General features: G+C 35.3%; 1 protein-coding gene and 1 long non-coding RNA gene across 2 annotated transcripts in view; both read left to right on the forward strand.

Moving 5' to 3' along the window:
• The first annotated feature begins 2,824 nt into the window (after nt 1-2,824).
• On the forward strand, nt 2,825-7,587 carry LOC150084005 (uncharacterized). Its single transcript, XR_016547094.1, has 3 exons — nt 2,825-2,859; nt 5,672-5,714; nt 7,510-7,587. It is a non-coding gene; the product is annotated as an uncharacterized LOC150084005 (long non-coding RNA).
• Nucleotides 7,588-11,843: 4,256 nt separating this feature from the next.
• The window catches only part of LOC150084006 (vam6/Vps39-like protein), a 101,581-nt gene continuing 92,687 nt past the window's right edge, over nt 11,844-20,737 (forward strand). Inside the window, exons 1-3 of the mRNA XM_090375698.1 lie at nt 11,844-11,978; nt 12,202-12,258; nt 19,736-19,923. Of these exons, the coding sequence (XP_090231824.1) occupies nt 11,844-11,978; nt 12,202-12,258; nt 19,736-19,923 (380 nt within the window). The remainder of the gene's footprint in view (nt 11,979-12,201; nt 12,259-19,735; nt 19,924-20,737) is intronic.

Below are 20,737 nucleotides of genomic sequence, written 5' to 3' on the forward strand. Positions count from 1 at the left end.
AGATGGACATGATTCAATCACAAAAATTGGCATTCTGGCACTCCAACCTCTGCTGAACACTGCTTCTGTAATCGTGAGAGAAGATCATGGTATAACAGTAAGGCAGAGATGTTGAGAATGTCAGTAAGAAGCATGCATGGTATTCTCCACCATTTGCATATGGCACGTGGTTGTGCATGCTGAGTTCCAAGACTATTCATACCTGAGCAAAATCAAGTTCACATGGAGGTTTCTCAGGAGCTGCAATGAATAGTTACTGAAGTTGGTGAGGTTCTGCACAAGATGATGCAGAACATAATGACAGATGAGACATGGCTTCCTCATTTGAACCCAGAGATCAAGCAGCAAAGCTCTCTTTGGCACCTCCATAGCCAGGTGGCAGGAGCAGCAGTGCATAGCACACGCTTCTTGATTAGACTGGGGTTCGAGCCCATGACCACCAAATACAAAGGATGCGGAAAGGTCAGGGAATGACCACCGCATATCCCCAGAGCAATATGGCCTTAGTTGCTAATGCTCCTAAAAACCAAATAACATAACATAACAGCAAAGCTCTGTTTGGAAGTCTACATCATTGCCAAAATCAAAAAAAAAGCAAACAGATGGGTCGATGCTACATCATGACAATGTGAGACCTCACATTGCTCATACTGTCATTGAGTACTTAGCCAGCATTAATGTCAAATGCGTTCCTCATCTGCCCTACAGCCCTGGCCTTGCACCCTGCAAGTTTTTTTTTTTTTTTTTTTTTTCCAGAGCTAAAGAAGGAACTGCAAAGAAAATGCTTTTAGTTCATCAGAAGGTTCTCAAATGTGTGTCAAAAAATGACTTCCATCATGTTTTTAAAGAATGGCAGAAACATTGGAGTAAGAGTATTTCATCAAATGGAGATTACTTTGAAGAGAACCATTAAAATATGGATTTAATAATTAATTAATTATTTATTTAATAATTAATTTAATAAAATATGGATTACTAATCTCTCTGAGAAGGATTAGTAAAATGAATCTCAATCAGGTCACCTCTGAGGTGCCTGGTTGCCAAGCTCTGTAGCCTACATATACAGAGTCTTTCAATACATGCAAGCTATAGATATTGCTGCCCTTTTGCCAATCTCACCATGCAAGTTGCTTATCTTTGGACCCTTTCAAGAAATCCAATGTCTTTTTTTGGACGAGGTCTCATACTTGAACAGTATTCCAAGTGTGGCCTTAAAATTGCCTTATAGAGTGGGACTGTGACTTGCATATCTTTACAGGATAATGTTAGATAAATCATTGATAGGATACTATGGGCTTTCCTTGCTGCCTGTTTACGCTGCACAGAAAACTTCATATCTGCCTGTATTATTACTCCCAGATCCCTTTCTTCCTCTACTGTTTTTAATTCAATCAAAAATTCAAATTTAATTTAAAAAAAAAATTCCCACCAAGGTTACAGAATGTAATTTATCAGAAATACTTTAGAAAAGTTAAGAAGTAAATTTACAAAATATTGTAGAAATTAATTTCACAAAATTGCAGAAATTAAATTTAAACAAATTTTATACAAAAAAAATTGTCTACCATGATCTTAATCCCCTTCAGTTAATCCACTGAACCAACAGCCGACAGGGCTAGCCGGGTGGGTAAAGTGCCTACCTGGCAACCCAAAGGTCGCGGGTTCGAATCCCGCCTCGGGCTTGGATCAAAGTATTACAAAAACTTTGGGAGGTGCATTATGGCCACAGAAGCCGATGCGCCAAAAACTACCAAAAAAAAAAAAAAAAAAAAAAAAAAAAACTGAACCAACTTAAAATATATGCTTTCTTCAAATGCCTACAGTAGAATTATAAAATAATTGGGTTTAATGTTTCTCAAAAGCAAATTATATACATATTAGATAGATCTAATTTGATGTATTATCAAATCAAACAGTGTTTGATATTTAATTAACAAGTAATCATTGGGTATGGTAGCCCATCCTTACTAAGAATAAAATTAAAAACATGAGTTCAAATGTCTTACATGGCAGTATGGTGGGTGCATCGCTTGTCATTTGGAGAGGTCTGGATTTAAATTCTGTTTGAAAATGGAGGAAGACCTGTTCAGTTGGGACTGTCATTAGCCAGTTTCAAGATGGAGGGTTCCCCTTGAATTTTCAGGTTTTTTCAGCATATGCACAAAACAAAATATTCGCATGGTGTTGATTATGACATCCCAGAACAATTCAGGGTGAATCAGTGCATGGTACCAAGCAATTTGTGGGTACTAAGTGGATTGTGGTGTTCTGATAAATATAAAGTTAGATCTTGCTTCACAAAAATGTGCTCTGGCCTCTTTTAGAGTACCAGAAGAATGAATCCCCCTCCTAAAATTGAGCCATTTCCACCATTTGCATACCCCCCACTCCATTGTGTTTGAAACTTTTTAAATTACTTTCTGTATTCTTTGAAATATGAGAATACCTATTTGAATGTAATCCAACCATTAGTGTCCATAATTTCAGTTCTCTTGCATATGTGGATAGCTAATAGATTGTTAACCTTAAATTAAAGAAGTTTGGTCTTACAGACTGTGCCAGTTTTTTTTTGTTTCTACTCCTGTGTTTCAAATGCGTTGGTTTTTGTTTATCTTCAAGATGGTTTAAGGATTTTACACCCCTATATCAGTTCTAAGTGTGTTATAGTCTGAATTTTGGGATTTGACTTAATTTATCTGTCCAGTTAAGATTGACGGATAAATTGTGTGTAAATTTTTGTTTTATTATTATTTATGATAATTGATAACTAATAAAAACCTTCATTATTTAATTGCAGATAATGAATGTGTTATACTGTTATCTTCAGGAAAAGGATTTGCCAAAAAGCCTATTGTTCAGGTAATGATCAAATAGTTTCAGTAAATTCGATCAGAATAAATATATTACTCTTCATTACTTGTAGCAGCTACTTCAATATTCCTCTTCAAAGGTCAGAATAACTATATTACATTTAAGAGTAAACATATATTACAAAATATAGTTACTCTTAAAATTATTTCGAAATAACTATATTACAATTTAAAATTAGAATAACTATATTACAAAAAGTACTATAAAAATGATTGTAAAAGTACTTGACTTGAAGAAACAGGTAGCAGTATCTGCTGTCCTTATCACTTTCTGAAAAGACAGAACTTTCCATAAAGGAAATGTCTGTATAAAATGCATGGAACTGATTATCTAGTTTATTTTTGTTATTTTGCAGGAGGGGATAGATTTGGTTTCCCTCCTAGACTGCATAAGGAGCTTCTGGTGGTGTAGTGTGGGCTTTTCTGCATGGCTGGTTCCTATTATCAAACTCCCCAGTTTTGGTTATTTTTTCTGTGATTTTTGTGAACTTTTGTAGATTCAAAGCTGAAACAAGGGAGCTTGTTCCTGTTGTTTCTGGATGGCTACTTAGTTTTTTGCTTGAATAGCATGAGGGGGAGGTGATAGTCACCCTCCTCTCTATTCCTCTTATAGTTATAGTGGTGGATTGTATCATCCAAGTTTCCACAAACTCTTGTGGATTACTATGATGATGTGAGGCGATTCTATTGTTTTATGTACCCCACCAAGATACAATGATTAGCTATAATGCTTCCTGCCAGATCTCTCAATCTGTTATCTCTAAAGCATTCCATTACCCTGGACTTTAGTTTTTAGTAGGAGTACAGTATTTGCCATGCCAACAATCCAGGTAGTAGACTGGGTTGGGGAGGGGGTGCAGCTGTGGTGTGTAAAGTCTCTGATGATTTTCATTTTCTCTTCTTACCATTTCTGGTCCAGAAACTTCAGAAGCTCTGAGTACTGGGCCATTGACAATGCTGGTTTTGATGCCGGATAATTAATTTAAAATGGAGATTGGATCTTGTATCCGTTGCTTTTATATGGGCAGCTGTTGTGAATTTGTTGTTTTGAATTTTGATAAGCCCATCATGGTGATAGATGTGGTTTTTTCCACATCAGAGATGAAGTTATTGGTTTAATATTGTTAATGTAGAAATAGAAATTATTCAAATGCACCTGTTGTGGTTCCAAATAATGTATTATCAACATACAGGAGCTACAGCTTATACATTTGTGTGATGTGGGGGGGGGGGAAGTAGCAGGCTAATATTTACTCTTAAATGTAATATAGTCAATGTGGCCGATGTAGAAAGTAGTAAAGAAGTTACCACAACATAAGGTTTTCTGTAAATTTAGTAAAAATTCTAAATAAATTAGGTTTCACCCCTTAATGTAGTTTCATGTTTTTATCCTTCCCAAATTGGCACATGTAAATATACCATTTAACTCTGATATCAAAGCAATGTAAATTTGTTCGCTTTATAGTCTAATCATGTTTTCAGTTAGTGTAAAATTTTTTTCCCCTGATATTGTAGTTTGATATGTTATATAATATAGGTGTTCAAAGAATAACATTATACCTTTAAACCATTAATACTGTTAACACTGCTTATATTGTCAGTTGCAGTTTTTGCAAGAACAAAGTACAACTCTTAAAGTTATTTTCCTCCCTAATAAATTGCCACACGGCGTACTTCATTGCTTGCAAGCTGTAGAAGTGATGTACTCTGGCAAGATGGACATACATTTGTAGAATGATTATTTCCACAGCACAGGCATTTCTCTTCTTCATACATCTAGGGATTGATCCAGCAATGCATAAATTATATCAACTACTTATACCCAGAATAAGTCTGCGGGTATTATATTATGTGAGTATTGTGTGAGAGTGCAAACAAGGCTATACTTGCCTATTATAATAATGTCTTTGGACATTATATCAGGTGAATTTAGATGAAATAGGTCCACATGAATTTTAAATGGAAAATTCTAGAGCTAGAAAACACTTGTGCTAGCATGTGGGGGGGGGGTTTGAGATTCTGCAGGTCTAGTGGATAGTAAGACTGTGGGGGGGGATAGAGTGAACCTTGTTGAAAAAGTTACAATATCTGTAATTTGTAGAGCTGCATATAGCTTCACATATTCAGTTACCGTTGGTTGGTTTTTTGGCTCTGCATAGAAAGACCCCTTGGTACTTAAGTGACACACCACCTGTTGACTTTAATTTTTAATTATAAATTATACTTTGGAACAGCAGTATATGGGCAGAACCATTTCTTTTGGTATTTACAGAGGAAATCACAAAGTAAGTAGGCCACTTCTGGATTGCATATTTTGTGACAGCATGAAGATTTGTTCCCATAACATGCTAAGGATTTAGCATATAGTGGAAACAGATGTTACAATTCTGTACATTTATTGTTAGTCTGAAGGACTGACCTTTTCATGTTCCCAAACAACATTGTATTCAGTATTCCACATTTGGAAGTTATGCTTGTTAATGTAGCTGGGAATTATGGTAATACTGGTAATTATGTTACAAAAAGTCTCATCTGTTAAAAAAAAAGTTTGAGTAGGTGTTGTTTTGGCTTGGTTATTAATAACAAAGTCAGGTCAAAATTAGGTTCTCCACATCTCAAATCTGAAGACATACAAAAAAAACAAACTTAGATTTGCTTTTCACAGTAGAAAAAACTGCATGCTGATAAGCATAAACAGTTTTAATATATACTTTTTTTAAAATTTCCAGTTCCTTTTTGATACCCTTGATTTCTGAAACACGATAAAGTTATTACTGCTAATTTCAATATTCTTGTTGCAGCTAGAAGCTATTCCAGAACTCAAAATACTAATCAGCCTATCAGGTAAATCATATTTTAATAAAGATATATGAATCATACATAATAAAGATATGCAAATCATACTAAATCAGTTTTTTGTTTGTTTGTTTATTTTTATTTTTCTGTTTAAGGGACCCAAATATTATAATGATTATATTAGTGAATTTTGGATGGAAAATTCTAGAGTATAAACTCCATAGAAGAGTAGATAAAATAGCCCTTAAGTTGAGGAAGTAAGATATTTTTCTGAGAAACACCAGTTTTTAACCCAACAAACCAAACATGAATCTTTAGCGGCCCAACTTAGCTAAATATTCAGCGCAGGTGCAGTACCACATGTTTGGTTTGAATCCGCATGACTGCTAAATGTGATATAATGATAATATTCTGTCTGTCAAGTTGATTAATTGCAAACTCCTGACTTATGTGATCATACTGTAGTATAATCATAAGTATATAGTTTAATGATACAGTATGCAAAGTTCAGTGTGTTCTATTCAACATTTTTTATCCAAAACAATACAAATGCACATTACATTTGGTCCTTTAATTGTATAAGGTTTAAATTGTGAAAGCCGAAGTTTATTTTTTGTATTTTTAAATTAAACAAGGAATAAATCTGCATTTATTATGTTTCAACAAGTTTGTGCTGCTTGCCACATAAACTGGTGTAGCTTTTTGCTGATCACTGAATTGCGAAGATGTCATTGACCCACACTCAACTTCTCATTGCTTAACTACTACTTTTGAGGTTTTATTAGAAACAAACAGTACTTAAATAAACAGTCTCCACATCCCACATAAATTCAGTTTTCCAACAAAATAATTACAGATAACTGTAATGGTGTCTATGTTTATGTGGTATCTGTTTAAATTTAGAAGGTAGTAAATAACTTTTGTTAGCATTTTGATACATTTAAATCAGATCATAAGTTATTATTTTGAAGAAAATTTTAAAGGAAATCTACATTGAACATTGTTATGAAATTATATTGCTTAAACAAAATTTTTGAACTATAATAATGTTCATAGATTCCATGTTAATATCTGTCACTATTTAACAAAAATGTTACATGTGTTTGAAGTAACTATAAAATGCTATCATCTCCAATTTCCAATATTTTAGTTTTTGTAGTTGCTTGAATTAATTATTATGCTGTGTAGCATTAGACTGGCAAGACTCACTTAGTATTATAATAATTTATTTTGTACAAAAATTTAATTTAGTTCTAGTTCAAGTTGGTGAGTGGTGTGCATAATGAACTTGTCATAAATAATTTTTATATTTATTGATAACAAATATATATGTTTGTTAATAAAACAAATTATATGTGACGTTGTTAGTGCAATTGCATCATTACTATATGTTTAATTTTTGAAACAAACCAGAGTTTGTACATTAGGCATCATTATTATATCTCTTATTATGAAATCCTTCACAGTGAGTTATATTTTAAATCATTTTGCATAAATCTCTTTCACATTGTGGAAATAAGTCAAAACTGAGTTACCAGTTCTTATACCTCTGGGTACCTGCCTGCTTACCACTTGAGAGGCCAATAGCTTGTAACAACAGACTTCTCTAATGGGGAAGTGTTATAATATCTCATATTGTGAAGGATTTCACAATATGAGATATTATAATAATAATTTCTAATGTACAAACATCAGTTTGTCTTAAAAATTCAACTATGTACTAATGATGAACTTTCAGTAACAATATCAAAGTTTGAATTTTTCATGGTTTCTGGCTTTTTGCCTTAAAAATTTTATTAGTCTAACAAAAAATAATTTAATTTAAATTTTATTTCATTTACAGATAACATTATCAGCATTCATGACATAAGCCAAAACAAATTTAGTGTTGTTTCTAGTCTTCATAAAACAAAGGGAGCCCACTTATTTGCAGTGGACGTAAAAGTAAGTAAAAATAGGTTAAAAGTAAATAAATAAACTACTGTTCCTTATCAGTAATTGGGCATGTGTGTATGAGATTTTTTTTTTTTACTGCATTTAACTTAAAAGTATATTTCATAATGCAGTAAATGGTATAAGGCTCATGGAGATATTTGGGTAGGTGTGGGCATTTTAGGCATATTTTATGTAAATATTTGAAATCCAGGCATACCTTGTGTAAATAGGATTAGAGAAATGTGTAGTACTATACATGTGTGCGATCCCATCTCACCCAAGCATTGTACTATTAAGCAAATGCTGTGTTATATTGTATTTTTTTCCATTAAAAGTAAGTTTACACCAATAATACCTGAAAAACAAGGGTGAGCATATAACAAAGATCTAATTGTAATGTATGACACCATACTGTGACGAGTCAGGTGTTGTTTGCTCCTAATCTTACAACTGGTTAATGGAATATAGACTGTAGGTCACTGTGAATACCCATCTCTTGACTCCTGTAAACAGAGTAAGTTGCAATCCAAGGAACTGTTCTATGATGTAAAGTGGAGGAGAAATTGTTGAAGATAAACACAAGAAAGACACCTGGGGTGGATGGGATCTATCCAGTTATATTAAAGGAGGCAGCAAAGGAAGTAAGTAAGCAAACCCTTAGCCATAATTATGAGAGCTTCCTTGGACTCAGGGGAGGTACCCATAGACTTGAGATGTGCAAATGTGACCCCCAATTCACAAAGGAGGATCAAAGGCTGACACAAGTAATTATAGACCCGTGAGTTTAACTTCTGTTCCAGGAAAATTAATGGAGGCACTAAGAAGCACTGCAGGATCATCTAGACAAGACTTCAGTTATAGCTCGGACACGGCATGATTTTGTTAAGGGGAAGTCTTGCCTGACCAATTTGATTGGATACTATGATGCAGTCACAAAAGAACTGGATGCAGGGAATAACTTTGATATTATATACTTGGATCTTAGAAAGGCTTTTGATACTGTTGTTACTTTTGATACTGTTGTTGTTCATATTTAAAGCAGTGGTTAAGTGGGCGCTATCAGTGCAGAAGTTGATAACTCATTGGTGAAATATTTTCAGTGTATTGGGAGGCAGCATCTTTGAGGCTTGTTATCTATGACTGCATTGTTCCTTCTGTCATGGAAGACTGCTGCACAAATTGGAGCATTGTGGCATTGGAGGCAAATTGCTGCTATGATTAAAGGGGTGGTTGAGGGGGAGAAGACAGAGTGGTAATCAATGGACACTGCTCATCATGGACTAATGTTATTAGTGGAGTTCCTCAGGATTCAGTGTTGGGTCCATTATTGTTTTCTGTATTTATAAATAATATTGATGATGGTATATCAAGCTTAATGTCCAAGTTTGCAGACGATACAAAAGTTGGCAGGGTTGTTAAGGACACTACTGATGTATGCTGCTGCTGCAGCAGGATCTGGAAAGGTTGAGCAGATGAGCTGAGAGGTGGCAAATGAAGTTTAACATTGACAAATGTAAAGTACTACATATAGGAAATAGCAACCCCAGAGCAACGTATCAATTCTGTGGTACACTGAGAATGGTAGAGAATGAAAAGGACCTGGGGGTAATTGTGCAGGCAGATATGAAGTTCTCTGAGCAGTGCAGACAGGCTGCAAGAGTAGCTCATGGTGTCTTATCAATGATATACAGGAATTTTTCTAGCAGGGATAAGGAGGTGATTATTCCCTTGTATAAGGCAATGGTCAGGCCACACCTTGAGTACTGTATACAGGTCTGGAGGCCTCATTTCAAGAAGGATGTAGAGCTGCTGGAACGAGTACAGAGAAGGGCAACAAGGTTAGTGAATGGAACAAAGGGTCGCTCTTACGAAGAAAGGCTTAAGTTTTGAAAATTACAGTGTCTGGAGACTAGGCACCGGCGAGGTGATCTGATAGAGGTGTATAAAGCCTTGAATGGTTTGAGCATGCTCAATGCTGCTGGGATTCTGCCTCTTGCTCAGAATAATCACCTGAGAGGGCATAAATTCAAATTGAGGAAAGACAGATGTAGGATAGATGTCCGGAAATTTTCCTTTACCCAGCGGGTAGTTGGTTTGTGGAACAGACTTCCATCCCTTGTTGTGGAAGTTGATAGCCTAAATAAATTTAAGGCTCAGCTGGACAGGTATTTTGCCAGCGGGTAGTTGGTTGGTGGAACAGACTTCCATCCCTTGTTGTGGAAGTTGATAGCCTAAATAAATTTAAAGCTCAGCTGGACAGATATTTCGAACGAACGGAGGGGTGAAGTGGAAGTTTTTTTTTTTTTTTTTCTGGCTGATGCTGCATAAGCTTACTTTCTTGCATCATATGCCTCTACTAATGCTAATGCTAATGAATTAGTCAGTCTATTTTATTTTGCATGTTTTTGTTTGTTTGTTTTTTTTTTTTTTGGACTGAAAACTTCATAAAATAAAGTTTGCCGTGAAATGTATCAGACATCTAATATTGTGAAGTAAATCGATGCTACTCATTAAGAGTCAGGAGTTTGTGACACTTAAGTTCAGATGATCTTTGGAGAACTGCTCTGTAGGACTTTACCAGCTCACTCAGCATTTTCTGTAGTTCTTGTGGAACAGGGTTTCCAGGAGGATCTAACATATTCAAGTACTGCTCTTAGATCTCTTAATTTCTTGATAAATTGTTGGATTTTTTTTTATGGCAGGGCAAAGTCAAAATGATTTGATCATTTGCAAGTAAGAGTTGCACCACCAAGTTGATAGAAAAGCTTCAGTCCTAGATTCCTTCTATATAATTAATCACTGAACTTTCTAAAAAAAATTTTAAATTTTTTGCAACAAAAAAAAAAATTAGTGCCATGAATGAAAGACTAATATTCAGTTTGCACTATAAAGTAACTTATTACTCTCCTTTACTCCTGTCTGTTTTTAATGCAAGATTCTTCAAATACAACCCAGATAGTATTTGAAGGATCATATTTAAAGCAGTGGTTAAGTGGGCGCTATCAGTGCAGAAGTTGATAACTCATTGGTGAAATATTTTCAGTATATTGGGAGGCAGCATCTTTGAGGCTTGTTATCTATGACTGCATTGTTCCTTCTGTCATATGCATTTATAATTGTATACATTTTAGAACTTTTATGCTGGATTTTTATTGCTATTGTAGATGTTGTTTCCTGGTCCCTAACTCTAGTCTCATTGGTTCTTGTGATCTTTTCCTGCATTTTGAAATTAACTAAAATGAACCCTTCTTTATAAGCATGGTAAGCATAATTTACATGTTGTAGTTTGAAGCCAATAATAGCTAAAATATAATGCCAGCTATTCAGTTTGTTTTCAGCTATTCTGCAGACTAAGCTCTTTCAGTTGCATTGCTATGGGGGAGACTTTGGAAGAACATATTTTTGGAGAATTTGAGGAGTTTAAGTCAAATGATGTTGCTATTACAGCAGTGCCAGTACCTGAGCTGCTGCTGACCACCAAGCAAAATAGTGAAGTTTAAAAAAAAAAAAAGTTTCAGAAATGGAGTGAACATTGGTGACTTGCAGTAATGAAACAGCTGTTGCATTTGATGATATCTGTGCATGTAAGATAAACTGCAAATGAAATTGGATTCTTTGTTTAAATCATGTTAATTTATTAGAGAGTTTATTGTTTTATGTTTTCTTTAATATTAATACTGTGAATTTTAAAACAATATAGTGTTTTATAAAATTCATCCCTATAACCCATCATTTAATAATTTTTTTACAACACTTTATATTTGTGAAAGGTCTTTTAAAGTTCGACTACAGTGACACATAGCCATTAGCATGTTAAGTTTTTATTTTTATCATTAAAATAATATTGATCTTGTCAAAGAATAAAAATGTTAGTGAAAGTACCTTAACTTTACTAATTTTTCCTATTTCTTTTTAAATCTTACACTTCTGCAATTTCTAACTTACCAAGGGTCTTGCCCCATATTTTTTATTATCATGGCTCTGAATAAAATTGCACTTTCAAAGTATTTGCCAATAAAATAAGTTTTGAAGCAATTTCAAACAGTTGCTTAATCATTTAATATTAAGGTAAGTGATAAAGAGTATCTTTGATCTTATAAAATATTTACTATCAAAAGAGGTTTTGGATAAAACCTTTTTTGTAAAAAGGTTTTATCCAAAAGTATTTTTTACAAAAAGTATTTTTACTTTTTGTAAAAAGGTTTTGTAAAAAATAGTTTTACACACTTTACCCATTTGGTTATGCTGAAATATACAAAATCTGGTAGTGTTGACTCATTTTCATATTCATTTATTGACTTTCATGTATTTTCACATATTGACTTTCATGTATTTTCACATATTGACTTTCATGTATTTTCACATATTGACTTTCATGTATTTTCACATATTGACTTTTTTCCTTCATTTTCATATATTGACTTATACACATTGTCTGTTAGGTATCAATCTAAATTCAGAAATTAAAAATTTATATCATTGTAAATGTGTGTTAATATTGTTACAGATTTATATATTACAAAATAGTGTAGATTTCTTAAAATATGTTAATAAACTACAATTAAAATATGGATTATAAGTCAATTGTAATTATTTACAGAGCGATGAAACATCATGCCTAGTGAGATTGTGTGTTGCATTGAAAAGAAGATTACAGGTAAGACACATTTTAATGTTTTTCTATTTACAATTATTATTATAATTTTTTGTAACTTGACTAACTCTAATCTTTTTCAGGTAATCTGGTTTGTGACACTGCTGCATCATTGTTTTTTTTTTTTTTTTTATCTTGGGAATCAAAAGATTCTGAAGATAAAAAAAATATGTTGTTTCATATATTATTTTATTGGTTATTTATAATTTTTTCCCCTTATGTTTTTGTTTATATCTTACACTATATAAAATGATTCATTTTATTATTATTTACATATTTTTATCCACTGTAAATCCTTCTGGCCTCAGCTGTAACAGATATGTTGTCAGTGACAATCTGGTAGATTGCTGAAATGGGCTTACGAAAAACTTTTGATCAAATTGTGACAGAGTACATAGAGATGAAAGGTTTCTGTAAATTAGGTTATAAAACTCTTGGTCCCTTTGACATATGCTTGTCAAATGCATGTGAAATGTTTTTGCTTGTTTGTGGCAAATCCAGAGAAATTCCTAATTTTTTTTATAACAGCGAACAAAACATGAGTCTGCTAATTCCAACCGAAATAAGACCAGGCGGCAGTGTAAACACTATTATTATTCCAATTTACTGATTTACCTACAGATTATGTCAAGAAAAAGACCCCTGGAAAACCAGCAAAAGACATGCTCTTTCACCAGGACAAGCACCATTGTCATGGCTACAATCTGCCAGTACATTAGATTCCATTTACTTCAGTATTTCCCTTATTTATCTAATTTGGGTAATTATGGGGAATAACTTTCATCTGTTTCCTAACCTTAAAAAAATTTGGCAGTGTCCAATTTGTCACAGAGGTTTGTGGCTGTTGTACATTGATATTTTAAAAATAACCTTAACAAAAAATTCTGTGCAACTGGGATAAAATTTATAAAAAGCATTTCAGCACTACTTGACCAAGTATGTGATGTTATAAGGAGAATACATTAGTATTAACATTAGTAGTGGCAAATGATGCAAGGAAGCAAATTTATATAGCATCAGCCAGAAAAACTCTACCCATATCATCTATTCATCCCTTCTAATAATTTTTCTAATTCTTAAATTTATTTCAAACTACCCACTTCCACAACACCAGATGATAGTTTATTCTAACAAGCAAATACTCTCGGGCTGAAAGCAAATTTTCATACATGTGTCCTGTGGCCATAATTTTTCAGTTTATGTCCCTTTATGTATATGTTATCTGAGAAAGAGGCACTCCTAGCAAGTGCTTAGTTTCCAAGCACTGCAATTTGCAGAACTGCATTCTTTTGTGGTAAGTGTATCCATTTGTGTCTTGACTAATCTGATTGCCCTTCTTTGCACTTATTTAAAAGAGGTCCACATCCTTCTTAATTAAATAAGAAGTAACATTCAGAAATAATCAAGAACTTATGGTATACCTCTTGTATGTACAGGTCAATTCAAGCCATTTTACGAAAAGTTTTTAAATCCTGTTTACTCATTAGTCATGAATAAAGAGTAAATATGGATTGTTTCCCAGAGAAATTTTTGCATTTAACAAATAACACTTTAGATTTAAAAAAAAAAAAAAAAAGCGTTAGCCAAAAAATGATTTTATAGAGTTTATAAATATTTAAGTATAAATCCATTTACATAATTCCATTAAAAGTAAAATGATTGTGTTTATTATTACAGATATACACATAATCAAGTACATGTTTGTAATAACATATACTTGTTTCCATTTTGGAGTGTTTCATTTTGTGTGCTTGTAGAGGGTAGATTCTCAGAACTGCTGAGAGTGACAATCAATATTCTGAATATAGAAACTCAAACTACAGGGCATTTGGAAAATCCCCCCCCCCCCGTTAAAAGTAAAATGCGATAAGTGTAAATGAAGAAAAAAGAATATAAAATTATGCTCCTCCGTGTGCATTGTAAGAATTGATTTGGTAATGCTAAAGCAATTGTACCAGATGTATCTCAGATATGAAGCTTGCTTCATATCTTCAGTTATGTGGTAATGCCTTTTGGCCACATTCTATTTAATAATCCTCCATAATGTATTGTCGTGACAGATCTGAGCTTTGTGGTAGAGGTGCAGTAAAATTTGATAACCACAGTCAATCTGCTTGTTGTAGAAAGCCTTGAGGAATTCATGTACGGTAATAGCAAAATGAGCTAAGATCCTGTTAAAATCACACCTGCCCAAGTAGCCTTAAATGTTCCATCTGAAGTACAAACAATTCCCATAACATGTTTAGATAGACTGATTGATAAGACCCCTTTTTGAAATATGGGCCGAAATAACAGAAGCAATACTTGGAACAGGCAATAACTACTATTAGGAGGTTACATATGTAACACATTTAGATAAAACATACATAAATTATATATTAATAAAACATAAATAAAAAGCATAATTCTTCTTCTCTTCTCTGTGTGCCATCTCCTAACGGAGGTTGGTGACCACCATGGCAAATGTCTCTTTGTCTCTGGCAGCTCTAATCAGCTGCTCGGTGTTCAGTCCTGTCCAATTCTTAATGTTATCAAATCATAATTAGTTAAGACAGTACGTTATTACGAGTCCATAATATATCACCATTTTATATTGCTATAATTTTGTTACTCGTACAATAACAAATTGATACTCCAGTGTTACTGTAAATCATATTTAATTATGTATGTGAATGATAGAATGCCAGCGGGTGGAACAGATTTCCATCCCTTGTCGTGGAAGTTGATAGCCTAAATAAGTTTAAGGCTCAGCGGGACAGGTATTTCGAACGAACAGAGGGGTGAAGTGGAAGTGGTTATTTTTTATTTATTTATTTTACTTTATTTTTTTTTTGGCTGATACTGCATAAGCTTGCTTTCTTGCATCAAATGCCTCTACTAATGCTAATACAATTTTTAATATACCTACCATATTTAATTTCTACCATATTTAATGATAGAAAATGTTAAGCTGAATTTATATTCCAATTGGTTACTGTAAATCATATTAACTCTTGGAGGATTTCAGTTCTCAAATTTGTTTTTTTATAAATTTGTTACAAAATTTGATAGTTGTAATTTTCCCCATAGAGAAAAAAAAAATGCAGAATTTTTCATCCTTGCATTTATCTTTTATTTCAGCTGTTTTCTTGGAGAAAAAAAGAATTTGTGGAATATGGTGTAAGTTTAATATTTTTTTTCTTTATAATGTAAAAAAAAAATGATTAAAGAAAATATAGCTTTTTAGTTTTATTCATTGTGTTGACTTTTTTTTTTTTTTTTCCCTCTATTCTATCTTAGTCAGATTTAGCACTTTATGACACACCTAGAAGTATGGCATGGTGCAAAGATGCAATTATTATTGGCTTTGCCTCAGAATATATATGGATAAAGGTATGGTATATGTATTCATTTTTCACGTAAAATGGTTTTAAGTTTTAAAAAAATGCTGTTAAACTTTTGCTTAAATTTACATCTGTTCATATCTATTCACAAAGTATAATCAAATCAATAAATAAAGGGACTCTGTTATAGCAAAACTGGTTTATTTGTGAACCAATTAAAATTAATCTCTTTAACATAATCTCCATGAGCATGTATACACACACTGGTGAGCCTAAACATTATGACCACTCCTGCTTCCACGAGTGGATGCATCCCACAGCACCTAGAAGTGATGTCACTGACCAGTGCAGCACATATATAGTGATGTTGCGGGTAGTGCCTGTGAATCAGTACAAAGCCCATGCAATGGGGAATGATTTGCAGTGCTAGGAAAGTGAGCCATCATCTCAGCAGCAACCACAGGCATTGTCAGCTTTTTGAGAGCTGCCATAGTAAAGGTAAAACAGGATACACAACAACCCAACATTCTGGCACAGGGAGATTACCACTAGTTGATAGTTGAGGTGAACATCTGTTAGCACACTCTATCCAGAATAACAGATGGCTCATGATTAATGACAGACTACAACCAGTTAATCAATCAATGTAGTCTGCCATTAAATCAATTAATGGCAGACTACAACCAGGTTCACAGAGAAATCTTTTTAAGCACTTCATCCAGTGAATGCCCTTGCAGACAAGCCAACAGAGTAGGCAACCTGTTCATGTTCTGTTGACTGTCATCATCAACACCTCTACCTGCAGTGGGGCAGGAACTTTGTTACTGGACATTGAATGAATGGAAAAGAGTCGCCTAGTTTGATGAATCAGAGTTCCAGCTCTGTCATGCTGGTGGACAAGTGCATATTTGATGGAAAGCAAGTGAACAGCTTCAACCAGACTGCCCAGTTAGATGAAAACAGGCCAGCAGCAGTGGATCGTGGTTTTAGGAATGTTTTCTTGGACTCACTGGGTCCCATCCTCATTGAACACATCCTCACTGCCAGATCCTGTCTAGGCATTATTTCAGACCAAGTTTTGCCCTACGTGGTGACCATGTGTCCACATGGCATTGGACTCTTTCAGCAAGACAATGCCCTGTGTCACAAGGCCCACATTGTGCAGGAATGGTTCAAGGATTATGTCCAAGTATTTTGTGTGCTTCCCGGCCACCAAATTCCACTGACATCAATCCCAACAGCCATTTGTGGGATGCAGTGGAATGCAGAATTTCCCAGTCCATACCAATGCCTCACTCTATTTCCGAACTACGAGATGTCATTCTCTCTTCCCTTAAGGAGATATTTTAGTTTTGGAAACAAATATATGTTTGCTCTGAGTCAGGTTAAATGAATATGATAAGTGATCAACAACTGTTATTTTATGTTTTGCCAGAATAATTGTTTTTCTGTATAAAATGGTGATAATGTTATCTTGAAATAACATGACCTTACATTTATCTTATTCGAGCCCGTCACCACCAAATACGGAGGATGCGGAAAGGTCAGGGAATGACTACCGCATATTCCCGGAGCAATATGGCCTTAGTTGCTAATGCTCCTAAAAAAACCAAATAACAAACAAACAACAAACATTTATCTTGACACTAAGAGTTTACTTGTGTTGTCTGAGAAAGAAGTATTGGTTCTGTTATAGTCAAACATCAACAACTTATGCTAAAATATTGAGGAATAGGCTTGTCATTTGACTTCCTAGTTGTGAATATGAACCATCATGCACCCACACGGCAATGGACTGGAGGAGTCCATGTGTGCACGATGACCATGAAGGGATGCAGATGGTCTACAAGGATGAACATGTAAATACTAACGTAAATTGTAACAAAATGATATTTAGCTGCAGCTTTTCAGTTTTTCTTAAATAATAATAATGTAATTTTATTAATCATAATTTAATGAAGACTGGATGAATAGTTGTCACTTTGATATGAACTATTGGACAAATAGTTCATGTCAAAACTTTATTAAAATGATACTCACCTTTTATTGTGTGTATTTTTAACTGCATTTATACCACTTCTGATGACCTTGTGTACACTGCCCCACCAATTTATTAGAAGATTCACTGTTCTCATATCTGCATGCCTGTAATTTTAAGCAAATGAAAAAAGCCTGTGTCACTATATCCTTGAGTCATGGTCAGACCTATAAGAAGAGTATCGCTGCCTGAGTGAACTCTTTTTAAAGTTGGACCATGGGAAAGACAGGTAACATCAACAACCACACAAGAAGCATGCAGCAGGAACATTCACATGAGCTGTAGCAGAAGCCATCCATATATCAGTACAGATTGTCTAGGGTCATTAATTAGTGGTTGTTGTGCAATACAGCCAGCCACAAGAAGAAAAAGTCTGGCTAAATGAAGATACCCTAGGACCTGAACTGTTGATGTAGGACCCACCATGTAAAGAAATATCAGAAAACATCATTACAGACAATTACCAGTACTCCCAACGTCAAATGCTAGGAACTGACATCAACCAATACGTGCCGGGAACACAGCATAATGGATCTATGCCATATGGAAATCTTCGTGCCTCTTATATGTGAGCAGAACAGATGACTCCATTTGTGCTGGTGTCAGTAACAATGGAAATAGCCAGTAATATGATGTAAGTGTATAATGTGATCAGAAAATCATGATTCAGTTGAGGAATGGAATATCATCACTAGCAGCACCTGTACACTGAGTGGACAGAAATCATGGGATACCTACCTAGTAACGGGTAGGCCCACCTTTCGCCTGGATAAGGGCAGTCACGCAGCGAAGCATTGAGTCCACAAGTTCACAAAAGTGTTCCACAGGTATTTCCATCCATGCTTGCTGTGCTGCTGTCCATAATTCCATCGCATTCCTGGGTGGAGGATTCAAAGCTTAAACAGACCTTTCCACAGCATCCCAAAGATGCTCCACATGATTCATATCCAGTGAACAGGGAGGCCATTCCATGGTGGTAAAATCTGCAGAATGCTCTTCGAAATATGTTCTAGTCACCACGGCTCTGTGGAGATCCGCATTGCTCTGCTGGAAGAGTCCATTGCACCATCTGCAAGGATGGACGTGTAACCTGGACCATTCAGAGATGCATCTAGATGTACCAGAGGTCCCAACTTGTGCTAGTTGAACATGCCCTAGACCATTACCGACCGTCCACCTGCCTGAACAGTTCCTTGTTGACATGACGGGTGTATAGTTTGTGCGGTTTCCGCCAGATATGCACCCTCCCGTCCACTCTAAATAACTGAAAAAGGGACTCATCAGACCAGGAGACCCATCCATGCGATGGGGGACCTTGGATGATTGGAGACCTGTCTTCGATCATCCAAGGTCCAGTGACGTTCTTTCGCCCAGTTGAGACATAAGAGTCCTGTGTCGTGGTGTTAGCAATGTGACTCTGGTGGGTCAGCGAGTCCCATACCCTATTGCAACTAATAATCACCTGATGGCCTTGGTAGAGACATTTCTGGCCTCCCTCGTTGAAGTCGGCAGTGATTTGTGCCACTGTTGTTCTCCGGTTGGCTGAAACAATATGAGACAGATGTCGATGGCTACATTCATCCACCACCTTTCTCCACCCACAGCGCTGTCCATGATGAGATGTTATTTCCGAAATGGCCTATTCCCGATACACTCTTGATACTGTCGAATGGAGATAGTACCACCTCCATGATAGAGTGACCCATGCGTCGGGCACGGGTCACTCCTTTTTCAAAGTCGATTAAATCATGACATTTATCCATACTGACATCGAATTACAGTCTACATGAATGCAGTGTACCTATATACCTGCCAAGCGGTGAGTTTGTCCACTAGCGAGAGGGGTGACAGCGTCGTGTTACCCAAGAACCAGGTATCCCATGAATTCTGTCCTTTCAGTGTACATGCCTAGTATAATCCAAGCCATGCAGTATTGCCACTAAAAATAGACCTGCATGCTGTTGGGTACATTCCCCGATAATTTATTGTGACGGTGTATATTTATGGGTCTGATATGTGGTAAGAACATACATATGGTAGATATATAATAGAGTGTTAGTTTGAAACTGAAAACAAGAACAAATTTTATAATTAAATAAAAATAGAATTTTTTTTTTAGATAACAGGAGAAAGCAAGGAATTATTCCCAACAGACAAGCAGCTAGAACCTTTAGTTACCAAATTGCATGGAGATAAATTAGCTCTGGGCAGAAGCAAACAGTCTATTTGTGTTGATTCAGAAGGCAACCCCACCTTCAAGTTTGCCATCACATGGACAGATTTACCCATAACTTTAGGTACATTTAGGTATAATAAGTACTTTGCCATACATACGCCAATGGCACATTTATTACTTTATTTAAAAAGGAGTGAATCCATAAAGTTTGAATGCTTGCATGCTTTATTTTCATTCTTATATCTGTTGTAGATTGGATGCTGTCTATTCTCTGGTAATGCACTTTTTTGTTATATATATATATATATATACACACACACATACAGGAGGTCTCAAAAATATACGGCATAACTTCAGGAATGAGTTCCTCATATGTAGACAATAAAAATATTTTATTTCAACACAGTTCCGGAAATGCTTGGTTCCCAAGTTATTAACCAGAATGTCTTATCTCCCACAGGTGATTTCCTTCATCACGAGGTACTGACAGAATCTGGTGGTTTTCCATTCTAACCATGTACTCAAATCAGGAGCAAGTGGGTATACACTTTACAAACGGTTTGGCAGACAGAAATGCTCTGGAGGCTCGTTGTTTGTATCACAAAAGGTTCCCAGAACGAAGATGTCCAGACAGGAAAACGTTTGAAGGTATCCATCGCCGCCTTTGTGAACATGGGACCTTTACACCCCGTGCTGCCGACAGGACAACCAAGATCTACGACTTCTGAAGTAGATCTTGATTATCCAAGATCTACGACTCCATATGTTGTGCATGCCACTCCTGGGATCAGCACACACAATAGCAATGCAACTGGCTGTTCAACGTTCGACTATTTGGAGAGTATTGTTAGAACGCCAACTGTATCCTTACCATCTGCAATGGGTACAGGCCTTGTCACCAGCAGATTACCCTGCACAAGTAATGTTCTGCCAGTGGTTCTTGCA

This window comes from Mastigoproctus giganteus, chromosome 6 (genome assembly GCF_048544385.1).
Source record: "Mastigoproctus giganteus isolate SK-2022 chromosome 6, ASM4854438v1, whole genome shotgun sequence".
NCBI classification, from domain to species: domain Eukaryota; kingdom Metazoa; phylum Arthropoda; class Arachnida; order Uropygi; family Thelyphonidae; genus Mastigoproctus; species Mastigoproctus giganteus.